The sequence below is a fragment of the Lampris incognitus genome, chromosome 1 (assembly GCF_029633865.1).
Source record: "Lampris incognitus isolate fLamInc1 chromosome 1, fLamInc1.hap2, whole genome shotgun sequence".
Lineage (NCBI taxonomy): Eukaryota > Metazoa > Chordata > Actinopteri > Lampriformes > Lampridae > Lampris > Lampris incognitus.
Genome location: NC_079211.1, coordinates 1,130,169 through 1,145,567, shown reverse-complemented (window position 1 = coordinate 1,145,567; position 15,399 = coordinate 1,130,169). Strand labels below are relative to the sequence as shown.

At 51.1% G+C, this 15,399-nt stretch overlaps 1 protein-coding gene across 3 annotated transcripts in view; it reads left to right on the top strand.

Annotated features, from left to right (window-relative positions):
- gria2b (glutamate receptor, ionotropic, AMPA 2b) overlaps positions 1-15,399 on the top strand; it is a 188,221-nt gene that overhangs the window by 63,153 nt on the left and 109,669 nt on the right. For all 3 annotated transcript variants that reach the window (XM_056291251.1, XM_056291253.1, XM_056291252.1), the window contains exon 3: positions 10,675-10,914. In XM_056291251.1, the coding sequence (XP_056147226.1) occupies positions 10,675-10,914 (240 nt within the window). The remainder of the gene's footprint in view (positions 1-10,674; positions 10,915-15,399) is intronic.

The window sequence follows — 15,399 nt, the reverse complement described above, 5'->3', positions numbered from 1 at the left end:
GAGTCCCATCGTCCAGTCTGTAGGTAGCCAGTCCCAGCTGCTGAGTCACCTGATGGGGCTCCAACACAGTATGACCGCAGCTTGTTCTGGCGGTGGAAGTGTTTGATCCTGACCCAGTCCCCCACAGACAGAGAGGGAGTCTGCACTCGGCGGGAGGCATCGAACCTCTGTTTCATCCGGGCCTGTGAGCTTCGGACCTGAGCTCTGGCTTTCTGGAGCCATTGGCTCTCGTGTGCAGTGGCTGGCTCCGCTCTCAAGTGGTCCAGTGGTTGCTTTAGTTCCCGCCCGATCATGAGCAGAGCCGGTGTCACCTCCATGGTGGAGTGCTTGGATGCACAGATGGTCAGGAGAAGGAGAGTTTGGCTGAGTGCAGTGTTGAAGGTTTTCCCTTCCTCCAGACAGGCTTGAATTCCATTTTTGAGAGTTTTATTCAGTCTTTCCATCCCTCCGTTACTTTCCGGATGGTACACTGCTTTCCCGATGTGCTTGATGGACCACAGTGACAGGAATTCTGAGAACTCAGCTGATGCAAATTGGGGTCCATTGTCCGTCGTGATGACACTGGGCAGGCCCCAGCGCCCGAACAGCTTGTCGAGGCGGTCGAGGATGGTGTGTAAGGTGATGGAGCCCAGTTCGATGGCCTCTGGCCACTTCGAGTGAAGGTCATGGATGACCAGCAAGTAGCCGGCAGGTGCCCCATGGAACTCTCCACAGAGGTCAATCTGGATGTGCTTCAATAGCGCACATGGCCACGGGGTTGGAGTGAGGGGTGCTGTGGTAGGCTGGGCGGTTTTCTCACTCAAAAGGCAGCAGCTGTCGTTACGCACCACCTCCTCTGCGTCAGAGTCTATGTGAGGCCACCACACGGTGTCTTGGCAGCGCTGCTTCACCTTGACCACCCGCAGATGCCCATCATGCACCATTTGCAGCACTCTGGCCCTTAGAGTCTCTGGTTCAATGGTGTGGTGGCCATGGGAGAGGCACACCTCCCCCCAGCAGGAGAGCTCATCGCAAACTTTACGGTAGGGGAGCAGCCTGTCATCCACATTGGCAGGCCAGCCAACCTGGACGTAGGCACGAAGGGTTGTGAGTGTCTCATCCTCAGCCGAGGCCTGCTGCAGCTCAGCCAGGGTGACTACTGTGCGGAGGGGCCCATGCAGCATGTGGACACAGTCGTCGTCATCGTCATCCTCTGGCGTCACCCCTCTTACCTCTTTGGTCAGAGAGATGGCTTGGGACAGGAGGTCGGCCACCGTACTGGTATGCCCCGACATAAACTTGAGTCTGAAGTTGTACTGATTCAGCCTATCCATCCATCTCAGTAGTCTCGGGCCTGTGTTACCAAACCTCGGGTCGCCAGCAGAGCCGTCAGCGCCTGATGATCTGTGGGGATAGTGAAAGCCCTGCCGTACAAGTAGACATGCCAGTGTTTGTATGCCCACAGGCAGGCAAGAGCTTCCCTCTCTGCCACGAGTACTTCTGCTCCGCCGGAGTGAGTGCCCGTGAGTCGAAGGCCACTGGATGCTCTACCCCCTCATGGACCTGGGAGAGCACTGCACCAAGTGCCATCCTGGACGCATCACAGGTGACCATGGTGGGCGAAGTCAGGCTGAAATGGGCCAAAGTGGGCGAGGATGTGAGCTGCTGTTTGATGACACCCACAGCCTCGTGGCATGCTGAGGTCCAGTCCCATACAGCATGCTTCTGTAGCAGCTGGGACAGGGGGGCCGTTGAGTCGGAGTAGTGTGGCATGAAACGGATATAGTAGGCGGCCATCCCCAGAGGAGAGGACAGCTGGGACGGTGACTGTGGGTCTGGCAGGGACAGAATGGCCGAAGTGTGGAACATGATTGGGGTGATACCCCCCTTGATATCCCCCTTCAGTATAGCCCCGTGTTGCTTGAAGCGCTGAAAGACCTGTTCCAGGCGAGCATCATGCAGTGTGGCGGAGGGTGCGTGTACCACCACATCATCCAGGTAGATGGTGACCCCCTGAATGCCTGCTAGGATGAGTGACATTATTTTCTGATAACGGCTTGGGGTTGATGACAGCCCGAAAGCCATGCGCTTGTATCTGAACACCCCACATGTGAGATGAAAGCTGTGAGGTCAATGCTGGCTGGTGCCAGGGGAACCTGCAGGTAGCTGTGGCGTAAATCCATTTTGCTGAAAACTGTGGAGCCATGGAAATGGCTAGTCAGCTCCTCAGCTGTGGGGAGGGAGTATTTGTCGGGGATGATGACTTTGTTGACGTCCGTCAGATCCACGCAGAGGCGCAGTCCACCACCCCGCTTCTTGGCTATCACGAGGTTAAACGTGGCTCCCGGCGTGGTCATTGACTGAACATAATATTTGGCGACGAGGATGAGATGGCTTCATTCTATTGCCACCGCCACCTTTCCTACCCGTTCGCGGTGACCCAGCTGTTCCCTGGGACCGATGGATATCGTCGTTTGATGACTCTTTACTGGCTCTGGGTCATTCGGATTTAGCAGCAGGTAGAAGGTGTGCGCTCTTGCGGCACTGCCTCGGTCAGGAGGGGCAACTTATTTTCGTTACACTCTCGGTGGCAGATGACACCTATGCTGCGGCTACCAACGCATTACTGTCCCATTTCAGCTCAGGAAGGAGCTGACGCATGCGCCGGTTTGAGTTTCGCCAGAGAGCCCAGAAGTCTGGTAAGTCAGTGGGCCAGTTCGTCTCTGCCTTGCGTGGGCTAGCAAAGCATTGTGACTTCGGGGCTTTGGAGGTGGACTTATAGTTGATCTGCTAATAGAGAAAACGTCTTGTGCTCAGCTGAGGGAAAGACTGTTACTCGAACCAGACTCCATGACATTATCTGACGCTATAGTGATTAGGAAGCTGTTGGAAACGGCTCTGCTGGAAGCGCACAAGTTCTCTCGTGCTGTGCAGGAGCCTGTGACATAATTGCTATCGGCAGTTCACTGCTTAAACGCGTCTCTGCTTAAAGTACCTATACTGTTGCCCAGGAGACAGCAGGGGCGGCTGACATGGACAGTGACAGGTTTGATGTGCAAAGAGTGGCAGACAGGGGGGGGGGTCTCGGGAGACTGGGCCCAAGCATTGTACTAACTGTGGCTCCACAAAGCATGTATCTCGGGACAAATCATGTCCTGCCCTGGGCAAGTGCTGTCATAACTGCAACAAGATAAATCACTTTGCACGCTGGTGCCGCTCCCCCCTGCAGACTCACAGGCTGCTGCAGTTCCTATCAACACAGTTCAGAGCCAGCGGGCCTCATTCAGCTACTGCACATGCCTTGCGGGCGGAGCCTACATACCGCTCCTTGTTGACACGGGGGCAAAGGTGTCCCTCCTGAAACCCACATATGGCCGGCTCTTCCGTCACGTGCCCATGGAAGCGGCAACCAACTCCCTGTCGGGCTACAGCCACGCCCCCATCGCCACTTTGGGAGTAGTCTGCCTTCCCATGGAGTATAATCACCAGTACGTCCCTGAAACCAGGTTCTACATCACACAGAAAGGGGCTAACATCATGGGGCTAGACTTGTTCCATGCCCTGGACTTGACACTGACTGACGCTGTGGGCCTGTGTGTCCTGCAGGTCTCCACCTCCTGGCCCAGAACTGTTCTGAGGACTGGGCTGCATGTCTAGGTTTGTGCACCAGCCTACTGTGGACTCACCAGTCCGCCCGGTTATCCAGCCACTATGACGCATTCCCCTGGCCCTCCGGGATGGGGTGGAAGAGGAGATACACCACCTGGTGAAGGAGAATATCATCGAACCAGTCAATGACCACACTGGGAACCACGTTTACAACCTTTACTTAACCAACATCAACTCACGACACTTTCCACCTTGCCGTAATTCACACTGCCCCCTGCCCTTCGTAAAGGCACAGTAACCGTTAGTGTTTAACCATGCAAGTCAGACTCGGGCATAACACTACCTAACCAGATATAACAAACATGAACTTGAGCAGCTGGTCAAGACCAACTGTTGTTTTGATTCATTGCCAGACATCAATGAACGGGACATTTGTCGCCTGAACCCGGCAGATCTGCGCGGAGGAACACTTTGTACATGAAATGAAATGAAATGCCGTTTCCCCCAGCCCCCAGCAGTACAACACAAACACAAAAACACATCCAAAAACTACAAGAACACACATACCCAAACTAACACACATATTCAAACTAAACAAAAAATCGCTGTCCAAGGGAACGAACGCCAGTGTTTCAGTTCATGAATCTTTATTAGAATGACTCAGCAGAACAGCGCACAGCCTTATGGGTCTCAGATAACGTAACAGATCAATAGGTGTCGCTAAGTGCTCAATATCAACATCCATAACATCTTCCTTCCCTTAGATTAATGTTCTGTAAATAGTTTGAACTCTTAACTTCTCAATAACTGTTGCATAATAACACAACTTATCAATAACTTCTTGTATCACATTGCAACATGCGTGACATTAACTGTCCTTCCACAACTTTTCTCTTTTTTTTTCTAACAATACTAATAATAAAGGAATAGACCAACAGTCTTTTGTGACATTTCTTCATGTGTGTGCTGCCAATGTGTATGTGTGTGTGAGTGTGAGCATTAGTAAGGGCAGCGATCCGCCTACACCCTAGTTGAACCCATGTTCTCATGTATGTGCGCTTCAGTTGAACCAAAGTTCTCACAAAGTCACAAGTTCAGTCTTTGAGGTGGCCGTGAGAGGCGGCCACTGCGTGAGTAGACTGCATGGCCCGGTGTGCTGCTGTGATACCCCGGTGTCCGGCACCGTCCAGGCACCGGTGTACTTGGGGAGCGAGGAGCCAGACTGCTTGGTGTGTGAGGGGCTTCCATCCCTTCTGGTTCGCCCTGGCCTGACCCATGCCCGGTCTCGGCTGACTTCCCAGTCATGTGTCCCTGTTCAGGACTGCGCTGCTCAGGCATACTGACCTGTTGTGCTTCAGCTGAGCGCTCTGCCACCCGTAGATCCACATGGTTGCGTCTCCACTGTGTGCCGTTGACATCCACCACGAATGAACGAGGAGCGACTTTCTGGATGCATTGGCCCAGCGGCCATCTTCCTGTGCGATCTCCTGGTAGTGGTTTCATTCTTATCCGATCTCCCACGTTCAGCACTGGGAGGTCCCTGGCAGATCTGTCGTAGGTCGATTTCGCCATCCGCCCTTTCCACCGCAGCTTCCCAGTCACTCCGACCACAACATGTGGCTGCAGCAGGCTGTCTGCAACCGGCAGTGAGGTTTTGAGCCTACGCGACATTAAGCGTTGAGTGGGGCTGCTGTCTAGCCCCTCTGTGGGGCGTGTTGCGCCAGTGGAGGATGGCCATCCATGCATCTGTACCATCTGCTTTTGCCCGCTTGCGGAGTGATTTCACTATCTTCACAGCCGCCTCGGCCTTGCCGTTGGATTTCGGATGTCGGGGGGAGGATGTGACATGGGTAAAACCCCAGCTGGTTGCAAACCTCCTGAATTGTTCACAAACAAATTAGAGTGTCGGCCGATAGGTCTGGCAGCTGGTCGATTTCCCAGTAATCTGAGTAGTGGTCTACCAGGATGAGAAAGTCTTTGCCGGCGTAGGAGTAGATATCCATGCTCACAGTTTGCCATGGACGTGTTGGTATCTCATGTGACATCATAGATTCCTTCTGCTGATTCTTTGCGTACTCATTGCATGCAGAGCAGTTGGACACAAAGTCCTTTATTTCGACTTTCATGCTCGGCCAGAAGAGGGTATCCCTGGCCCGTCTCTAACAGGCCTCGCCACCAATGTGGCTTGAGTGTATTGGCTTGAGTAGCTCTGCTCTCAAGGCCTTCGGGATAATGACACACTGTCCTCTGTACAGCACCCCATTTTGCACATTCAGCTCATTCCAGAAGGGCCAGTATTCCCGCACTGCCAGTGGGGTGTCCTCCTTGAAGTCAGGCCACCCGTCCAGGATCACCGTCTTCAGCTCTTGGAGTACATCATCCGTGTCTGTGTGCTGTGTTATTTGGCGGAATCTGAAGGCGGTGACATTCAGGTGCTGAGCTTGGTCCAGCTCTGTCTGGTCGTTGTCCATGGCAAACACTGCATGTCGCACATGTGGGGTGTCTGACCTCTGGCGCGGCAGAGTAGCTCGGCTTAGAGTGTCACTGATGGGCATTTGTGTCCCAGGCTTGTACACAACATCGAGGCTGTAACATTGCAGCTGCATCAACATTCCCTGAAGGCGTTTCGGTGCACTCAGGAGGGGCTTCTTGAAGATGGTGATCAGTGGTTTGTGGTCCGTCTCTGCGATGACTGTTTCTCTGCCGTATAATTATTGGTGGAATCTTTGGCATGCGAAGACTATGCTCAAGCATTCTTTCTCGATTTGAGCGTAGTTTTGCTCTGTTTGTGCCAGGGCTCTCGAGGCAAAGGCCACAGGCTGCCCCCCTTGCAGCAAGCAGCATCACAGCCCATTCATGCTGGCGTCGCTCTAGACTGTGACAGGCTTTGTGACGTCGTAGTATCTGAGAATAGGTGTGTTGGAGACCAGTTGCTTTATTTCCTGCACCGCATCCTCATGTTTGGGCAGCCAATGCCATTCTGTGTCCTTGTCCAGAAGTCTGCGGAGTGGCTCACAGACCTCTCAGAGCTTTGGCAGGAATTTTGAAAGGTAAGTCACAAACCCAATGAAGCGTTTCACAGCTTTTGCATCCGTAGGTGTCGGCATCTCCAACACAGCCCGTGTTTTCTCTGGGTCGATCTCCAGTCCTTCCGAGGACAGTATGTGTCCGTGGAAGTGGACTGCTTGAAGTTTGAACTGCAGCTTGTACTCGCTCAGTCTCAGCTTCACGGCTCTGCGTCGCTCCATGAGAGCACGCAGGTTGTTGTCATGGTCCTGTTCCACTTCCGCCTCTGTGTCGCCACACCCAACCACCAGGATGTCATCGGCTATTGGTTCAATGCCAGCCAGGCCTGCTAGCAGTTCGTGCTGTTTGCGTTGATAGATCTCCGGTGCCACAGAGAAACTGAATGGGAGTTTGAGCCACCTCATGCGGCCCCACGGCATCCAGAAGGTCATCAGACGGCTGCTTGCGTCGTCGAGCTTGCACTGTAGAAAGGCGTCGCGAGCATCCACCAATGTGAAGATACGAGCCTTGGGTAGCTTGTACAACACATCCTCCAGCGTCGGCATATGGTAGTGGGACCTCAGCAGTGCTCGGTTAATGGGTTTGGGGTCGATGCACAGTATTATCTTTTCTGGTTTTGCGTCAGTCACCATATTACTTATCCACGCCGTGGGCTCGCTCACTGGTGTGATGTTGCCTGCTCTGATGTGCCTGTCTAGCTCTTCCTTGACCTTCTCCCTCAACGCTACCGGAACATTTCAAGGTGCGCACTGTACAGGAGATACATTTGGATCCAGCTCGAAGTGTATTTCGCCTGGGACTGACTCAACTGGGTCCTTGAAGACATCAGTGTAGTCATTCAACAGCTGATCTTTTGTGAGGGGCGCGCACTGACCTGCTTCTACTTTGTTCAGCTCCTCTAGGATTGTGAATGTCATTAGGCCCAGACACTCACATGTGGCCCCTGAGTGGAAAGGCTCCTGCGGAGTTTCAACTATCTCAAAGACCAGCTCGTGCTTTTCTCCTCGAATGACACATTCTGTGTGGAATCTCCCTTGTGATGGCAGAGTTTCCCCAGAATATAGTATCAGCTTGGTTGTGCTCGGGCGTAACACTGTTCCGGGTGACAACTTCTCTTTGGTCTTGCTGCTCATAACATTACACGTGGCACCTGTATCTAGCTGACATGCTTACCTTTTCTTGTTCACACGCAGGTGCACGAACCATTTGAGCCCCTTTGCTTTCATATTGCTGATGCATTCTGTGGCTAGGAACATGTCCTCCGTATCTGCGTCCCCTTCCCCTTGCTCAACATCTTCCAGCACATCCACCTTCTTTGTCTTGCTACTAGCCTGCCTGACATACTTTGCCAAGTGGTTTGAAACGCCGCATGTTCTGCGTGTCTTACCGTAGGCTGGGCGTTGCTCTCTGCCCCGCTTGTGGCTGTTTCCACAGTATCTGCACGGTAGATACTGTAGATCTCTTCCTCTCCTGTCTTGAGTTTTACGTCTCTCGTTTTGTTTGTCTGCTGTGTTTACACTGTCCGTCGACACTTGTGGGCTCTCCATACTTCTCATGCGCTTCTCTGTCAGTTCTGCAAGACGACGTATTTCCACCGCTGACGGCAGCATCAGCTCTCGCTCGCGCAGCACGCGCCTTCTGGTGTCCTCCCTTGCGACACCGAGCACGAGCCTGTCTCGAATCATGTCGTCTTTCAGCCCACGAAACTCACACGACGCAGCTCTTCCCCGTAGTCCGCTTAGGAAACCGTCTATTGGTTCATCAGCCTCCTGTTTGCAGCACCCAAACATACATCTTTCCTATATTAGATTTTTCGCCGGCTTAAAACGGTCCCCCAAAGCCTTTAGGGTGGCAGCAGGGTCTGTCTTTTGCTCTTCAGTCAGTGCTCCGTTGTGCATAGCAACATGACGGCCCTCGTTACCCATTAGCCGTCTCAGCGAGGCTGCCGGTACTTCCTTCGCCTTCTCCTTTAGACCCGTGGCTAACAAGTCCTCAAATTCCGCACGGAAACCCTCCCAGTTCTTCACCAAATCCCCGGACATCTGCATGCCCTCTGGTGCTGGAACGATATTGCTCGCCATGGCGTTTGTTAACTAGCTATTAGCTAGACCGCTTCTGACGCCATGTTTCAGTTCACGAATCTTTATTAGAATGACTCGGCAGAACAGCGCACAGCATTATGGGCCTCAGATAACGTAACAGACCACTAGGTGTCGCTAAGTGCTCATTATCAACATCCATAGCAGCCAGCCAGGATGACTGTCGGAATTGTCGGTCTGCACGGGCTAGCAGTTAGCTTAGCCCACCCCGCTTCCACGTCCTGTCAAACCGCCCTCGACGTTTCCTCCTCGGGTGCAGCTCCAGGCAGGTGCCGTGATCCCTGGGCCCACCAGCCAAGCCAGCGCAGCTCTCTCAGCCAGACCCCCAAAACACCCCACCTCCCCGCACTCCTCACGACGAAATCAAAACACCACCGGTAACGCCAAGCGAGACCGCCGCCAGACCGCCCTAGGTGTTATGGGAACTACCGGTCTGCATGGGCTAGCAGTTAGCTTAGCCCGCCCCGCCCTCCAAGCCATCAAACGAAGACAAAACTTAAACGCAGACGTGAACAAAGACACCGCATGGACCAGCGGTGGCTAACCATGTGCCATGGAGAGCCACGTGTATGCAGGTTTTCATTCCAGCCCGACTCCGCACCAGGTGCTTTCACTGATACGATCTCCCTCTTTGCTTGAAGGGTTGCTACTCAGTGAAGTCACCTGGTGCGGAGTCGGGCTGGAATGAAAACCTGCCTATGCATGGCTCGCCGTGGCACATGGTTAGCCACCCCTGGCATGGACGGTCCTGGCTGAGGCTGCCGCAAATGTAAATTCGCGTCGCCATCTTCCCACACCGGAAGTGGAATAAAAAAACAACCTGGGTGTGGTTTCTGCTTTTGAGTCGTGGGCAGAATATAGAGGTTACACAAGGTGATCATTTTATCTTTCTTTTATAACTTTGATCATGTTGCTGCCTGATATGAGTAGCTGTGACTCGCACATGCACTTGTTTGACAGCGACAGAGAGGGAGAGAGAGAGGGAGCAGGAGAGGGAGAGAGAGAGAGAGGGAGCAGGAGAGGGAGAGAGAGAGAGGGGGGGAGAGAGGGAGCAGGAGAGAGAGAGAGAGGGAGAGAGAGGGAGAGGGAGAGAGAGAGAGAAGGAGAGAGAGAGCGAGGGAGAGGGAGAGAGAGAGAGGGAGAGAGAGAGGGGGGAGAGGTGGAGAGGGAGAGAGAGGGGGAGAGGGAGAGAGAGAGAAGGAGAGAGAGAGAGGGAGAGAGAGGGGGAGAGAGAGCGCAGCGTTGGTCGAGCGAGCTAGAGAGTTAACGAAGAGAGGGAGCGGCGGTAGTGAGAACAAGCGTTTTTCAAAGGTTTTGAATCACTGCTGTCATGAAGGTTTTTCGTCATACTGGCATAACCGTGTACCAAAAAATGTTAGGCTGATAGGTCCAGTAGTATTTTTTTTGGGGGGGGGACCCCCTTTTTCTCCCCAGTTGTATCCGTCCAATTACCCCACTCTTCCGAGCCGTCTTGGTCTCTGCTCCGCCCCCTCTGCTGATCCGGGGAGGGCTGCAGACTACCACATACCTCCTCCCATACATGTGGAGTCACCAGCCGCTTCTTTTCACCTGACAGGAGGAGTTTCACCAGGGGGACGTAGCACGTGGGAGGATCACGCTGTTCCCCCCAGTCCCCCCGCCCCCAAACAGGCGCCCCGACCGACCAGAAGAGGCGCTAGTGCAGCAACTAGGACACATACTCACATCCGGCTTCCCACCCGCAGAGGATAAAATCTTTTATTTAAAAGTGACAATTATTCATATTACCTTGGAAATAATGGAGAGCCGTATCAAATGTAATTTCTCCTCAGCTCTTATTTCAAGAAAAGCAGTGATTAGTGATTTTTCTGTGACGAATCAATGTCATGTTAAGTGGAACAATGTAGAAATTATTGATTTACAACCGACAACATGGAGGCTGGTAGAAGTGAGTGTTTGTAATGAATCCTTCTTCTTCCAGTCTGTTCACAGTTCTCCAGAGGAGTGTACGCCATCTTTGGATTCTATGATAAGAAGTCCGTCAACACCATCACGTCTTTCTGTGGGACGCTCCATGTTTCCTTCATCACGCCCAGTTTTCCTCTGGATGGAAACCAGCAGTTCATCATCCAGATGAGACCGGATATCAAAGGACCACTGCTCAGCCTCATCGAGTACTACAAGTGGGACAAGTTCGCCTACCTGTATGACAGTGACCGAGGCAAGACATCTATCTATCTATCTATCTATCTATCTATCTATCTATCTATCTATCTATCTATCTATCTATCTATCTATCTATCTATCTATCTATCTATCTATTCAATTCAATATGTGCTTTATTGGCATGGCATTCGTTTGTGTACATATTGCCAAAGCATGTAAAACAACAACAACAGAATATAACAATGATTATAATAATAACAGCAATAACAACAATGATTATGATATCAAACAACAACAATTCAATTCAATTTTATTGTCATTAAAAACAATGTGCAGGCACAAGTTAAAAATGAAATGAGGGCTGTGGCTTCACCAAACAGTGCAAGACAGACACAGACAAACACAGCAAACACAATATAAGATATACACACATGAAGACCAAAAGCTAAAAATAAGTTAAAAAAGAGCTGGAGTACAAAATATTTGAAAATATCTACAGACATTCAGTGGGTAGCCAGGTTCAGGTGGGCAACAGCTTGTGGAAAGAAGCTGTTTTTGAGCCTGGTAGTGCAGGCTCTGAGACTCCTGTAGCGCCTCCCAGAGTGCAGGGGGGAGAGCAGTCCATGGTTGGGGTGGGTGGGATCTCTGCTGATGCTCAGATCCCTTCGAAGGCAGCGTTTGTGATAAATGTCTTTTATGGCTGGGAGTTGGGTACCGGTGATATGCACGGCCGCCTTGACGACCCGCTGCAGAGCTTTCTGGTCTACTGAGGTGCAGTTGCCGTACCACACTGAGATGCAGATGGTCAGGATGCTCTCTATGGTGCAGTGGTAGAAGTTGGGGAGAATTTTGGGGGGTAGACGGGCGCTCCTCAGCCTCCTCAGGAAATGCAGACGTTGTTGGGCCTTTATCACAAGGGCCTGGGTGTTTAATGTCCAGGAAAGGTCCTCGCTGATGTGGACTCCAAGGAATTTAAAGCTGGAAACACGCTCCACTTCCACCCCATTGATGTGTATGGGGGAGTGGCTGCAGCTTCTAGACCTCCTGAAGTCCACAATCAGCTCCTTTGTCTTCTGCACATTAAGGACAAGATTGTTGGTAGTACACCATGATGTGAGGTGCTGAATCCCATCTCTGTAGGCCATCTCGTCATTGTTGGTGATATGGCCAATGACTGTGGTGTCATCTGCAAACTTAACTATAACATTTGAAGGGTGAATTGGCAGGCAGTCATGGGTGAAGAGGGAGAAAAGGAGGGGGCTCAGAACACAGCCTTGAGGGGCGCCTGTGCTGAGGGTCAGGGTGGAGGAGGAGTGGGCACCTAACCTAACAGATTGAGGTCTGTTGGTCAGGAAGTCCAGGGTCCAGTTACAGAGGGGGGGTTGAGGCCAAGGGAGAGGAGTTTGGTGGTTAGTTTGGCGGGGATGATAGTGTTGAAGGCAGAGCTGTAATCTATAAACAGCATCCGGATGTATGTGTTGTTAAGTTCAAGGTGTAGGGCAGTGGCAATGGCATCCTCCATAGACCTTTTGGGGCAGTAGGTGAACTGATGTGGGTCGAATGTGGGGGGATAATGTTTTTGATGTGAGCCAGAACCAGTCTTTCAAAGCACTTCATGGCAATGGGGGTGAGTGCTATTGGTCGGTAGTCATTCAGACAAGTGGATGTTGGTTTCTTGGAGACAGGAATGATAGAGGTGGTCTTAAAGCATGCCGGGCCTTTAGATTGGGACAGTGAGAGGTTAAATACAGGTGTGAAGACCTCAGCCAGCTGGTCGGCACATTCCCGGTAGACCCAACCCAGTATGCCGTCTGGTTCGGCAGCCTTCCGTGTGTTCACTCTGCGCAGTGATTCTCTGACCTCTGCGACTGATAGAGTGAGCACCTGGTTTTCCGGGTGACTGGGGATTTTTGTGGCTGGGTCAGTATTGTCTTTGTCGAAGTGGACATAGAAATGATTTAGCTTGTCTGGCAGGGAGGCATCATGGACAGTGGGACCGCGATTAGAGCTTTTGTAGTCTGTGATAGACTGAATGCCTTGCCACATTCGCCGAGGATCAGAGTTATTGTGAAAGTGGTCCTCTATTCGTAGAGAATATTTATGTTTGGCTGTTCTGATGCCCTTTTTGAGGTTGGATCTGGCTGCGCTGTAGGCCTCACAGTTACCTGACTTGAATGCTGCATCCCGGACATTCAGCAGCTGCCGGACCTCACTGGTCATCCAGGGTTTCTGGTTTGGAAAGATGCGGACCGATTTCTTTGTTGTGACACTCTCAGTGCAAAAGTTAATGTAGGCTAGTATGGCAGATGTCTGTTCATTAATGTCTGTATGGGAGCCATGGGTAGCTGAATGTGCAAAAATACTCCAGTCTGTGTTTTCAAAACAGTCCTGGAGTTCAGAGACTGCTCCTTCTGGCCGGACAGTGATTGTCTTTACTGCTGCCTTGATCCGTTTTATTAGGGGTTTGTAGGCTGGGACCAGGAACAGGCAGAGGTGGTCAGAATGCCCCAGGTGGGGGCAGGGAGTAGCTTTGTATGAGTCCTTGATGTCTGTATAGAGATGGTCCAGGGTGTTTTGTCCCCTAGTGGTGCAGGAGACATGCTGATGGAATTTGGGCAATACAGCCCTGAGGTTAGCTTGATTAAAGTCACCTCCTATGATAAAGGCATTGTCCGGGTGTTGGGTCTGTTGTCTGCTGATGGCACATTGTAGCTGCTTCAGTGCTACCTTAGCATTAGCATGTGGGGGGGTGTATACAGCGACGATGGTAATGGCCGTTAGCTCCCTGGGCAGGTAAAAAGGCCTGCACTGAATCATAAGGAGCTCCAGATCAGCAGAGCAATGCCTTTCAACCATCTTTATATTGTTGCACCAAGAGTTACTGACATAAATACTCAAACCTCCTCCGCAGATCTTGCCGGAGTCTGCTGTCCTGTCGGCACGGAAGGCTGTGCGGCCCGTTAGCTCGACTGCCGAGTCGCTATGTTGCTGTTGAGCCAAGTCTCTGTAAACATCAGCAGACAGCAGCAATAGGCGCCGTCCCCCACTGTCTCTCAGGTTGTGGCAGGAAAATATAAATCTTGCTGCAATGCTCGCCACTTCCCCCCTCCCCGGACCACCCACAGCTTACCTGCGTCGTCCATTTCCTGCTACTCTGGAATAGAGATGTAACGGTATGAAAATTCATATCGTGATTATAGTGACCAAAATTATCACGGTTATCAGAATTATCACGGTATTGTTAAAATGTGCTGAAAATGTTCAAAAAGTACTGATACACACACGGAAATAATTTCACCAAGTTTTATTTTGAAAACCACAAATAAAATTAGCAGCACTATGCACTTTTTGTTTGCATAAACATTAAAATAATAAAAATAAATAAAATAATAACATTCCTTATGTAAACATATGAAAAAAACCATACAAATGTGCATTAAAGATGTCACCATGTGGCCATCAGAGGTAACTGCACTTTTGCACATTGCAAATAAGAAAACAGTAACCAGAAAGACATTTCTTCACATTTTAACAAGCTTTGGATATAATCTGCATTAGGAATGCTGTTTTGGTATAGATACGCGTATGAAAGAGTTGTGTTTAGCTCAGTGCTCATGTTGAACATTGGGGCTACTGTCACTTTAAGAAGAGCGAGAACGTCTGTGTACGTGAACCAGGAAGCGTCTAGATTTGTGAGTGTTGAGTCGGCGGTGATTTTGGAGACTGAAGCTATACAGTTTTCTTACCGTAGCCGTAGTAATAACGTGGCAGTAATAGCCAGCCTTAGTTATAGTTTAGGAAATTATTATTTGATTACTCCTGTATGAAGATTTCGCTGTGGAACCGGAAATACATTTTCGTTTTGTTATCTTTTTACACCGGAGTCCTGTGGAGGGTTTTTCCTTGCTTTTCCTTAAGAACGTACTACGCACGAGTAGCTAACTTTAGCCAGTGGCATGAGTAGCTAACTGTAGCCAGTGGCACGAGTAGCTAACTTTAGCCAGTGGCACGAGTAGCTAACTTTAGCCAGTGGCACGACTAGCTAACTTTAGCCAGTGGCACAAGTAGCTAACTTTAGCCAGTGGCACGAGTAGCTAACTGTAGCCAGTGGCACGAGTAGCTAACTTTTGCCAGTGGCACGAGTAGCTAACTTTTGCCAGTGGCACGAGTAGCTAACTTTAGCCAGTGGCACGAGTAGCTAACTGTAGCCAGTGGCACGACTAGCTAACTTTAGCCAGTGGCACGAGTAGCTAACTGTAGCCAGTGGCACGAGTAGCTAACTTTAGCCGGTGGCACGAGTAGCTAACTTTAGCCGGTGGCACGAGTAGCTAACTTTAGCCAGTGGCACGACTAGCTAACTTTAGCCAGTGGCACTAGTAGCTAACTGTAGCCAGTGGCACGAGTAGCTAACTTTAGCCAGTGGGACGGACCGTCGGCCCTCACAAAGAGTAACGTTTGGTAACATGAAAGCTCAAGTTTACATTCTTGACAAGCTATTAGCAAGTTAGACCTTCAAACCAGGACATTTCCCCCATTCCGA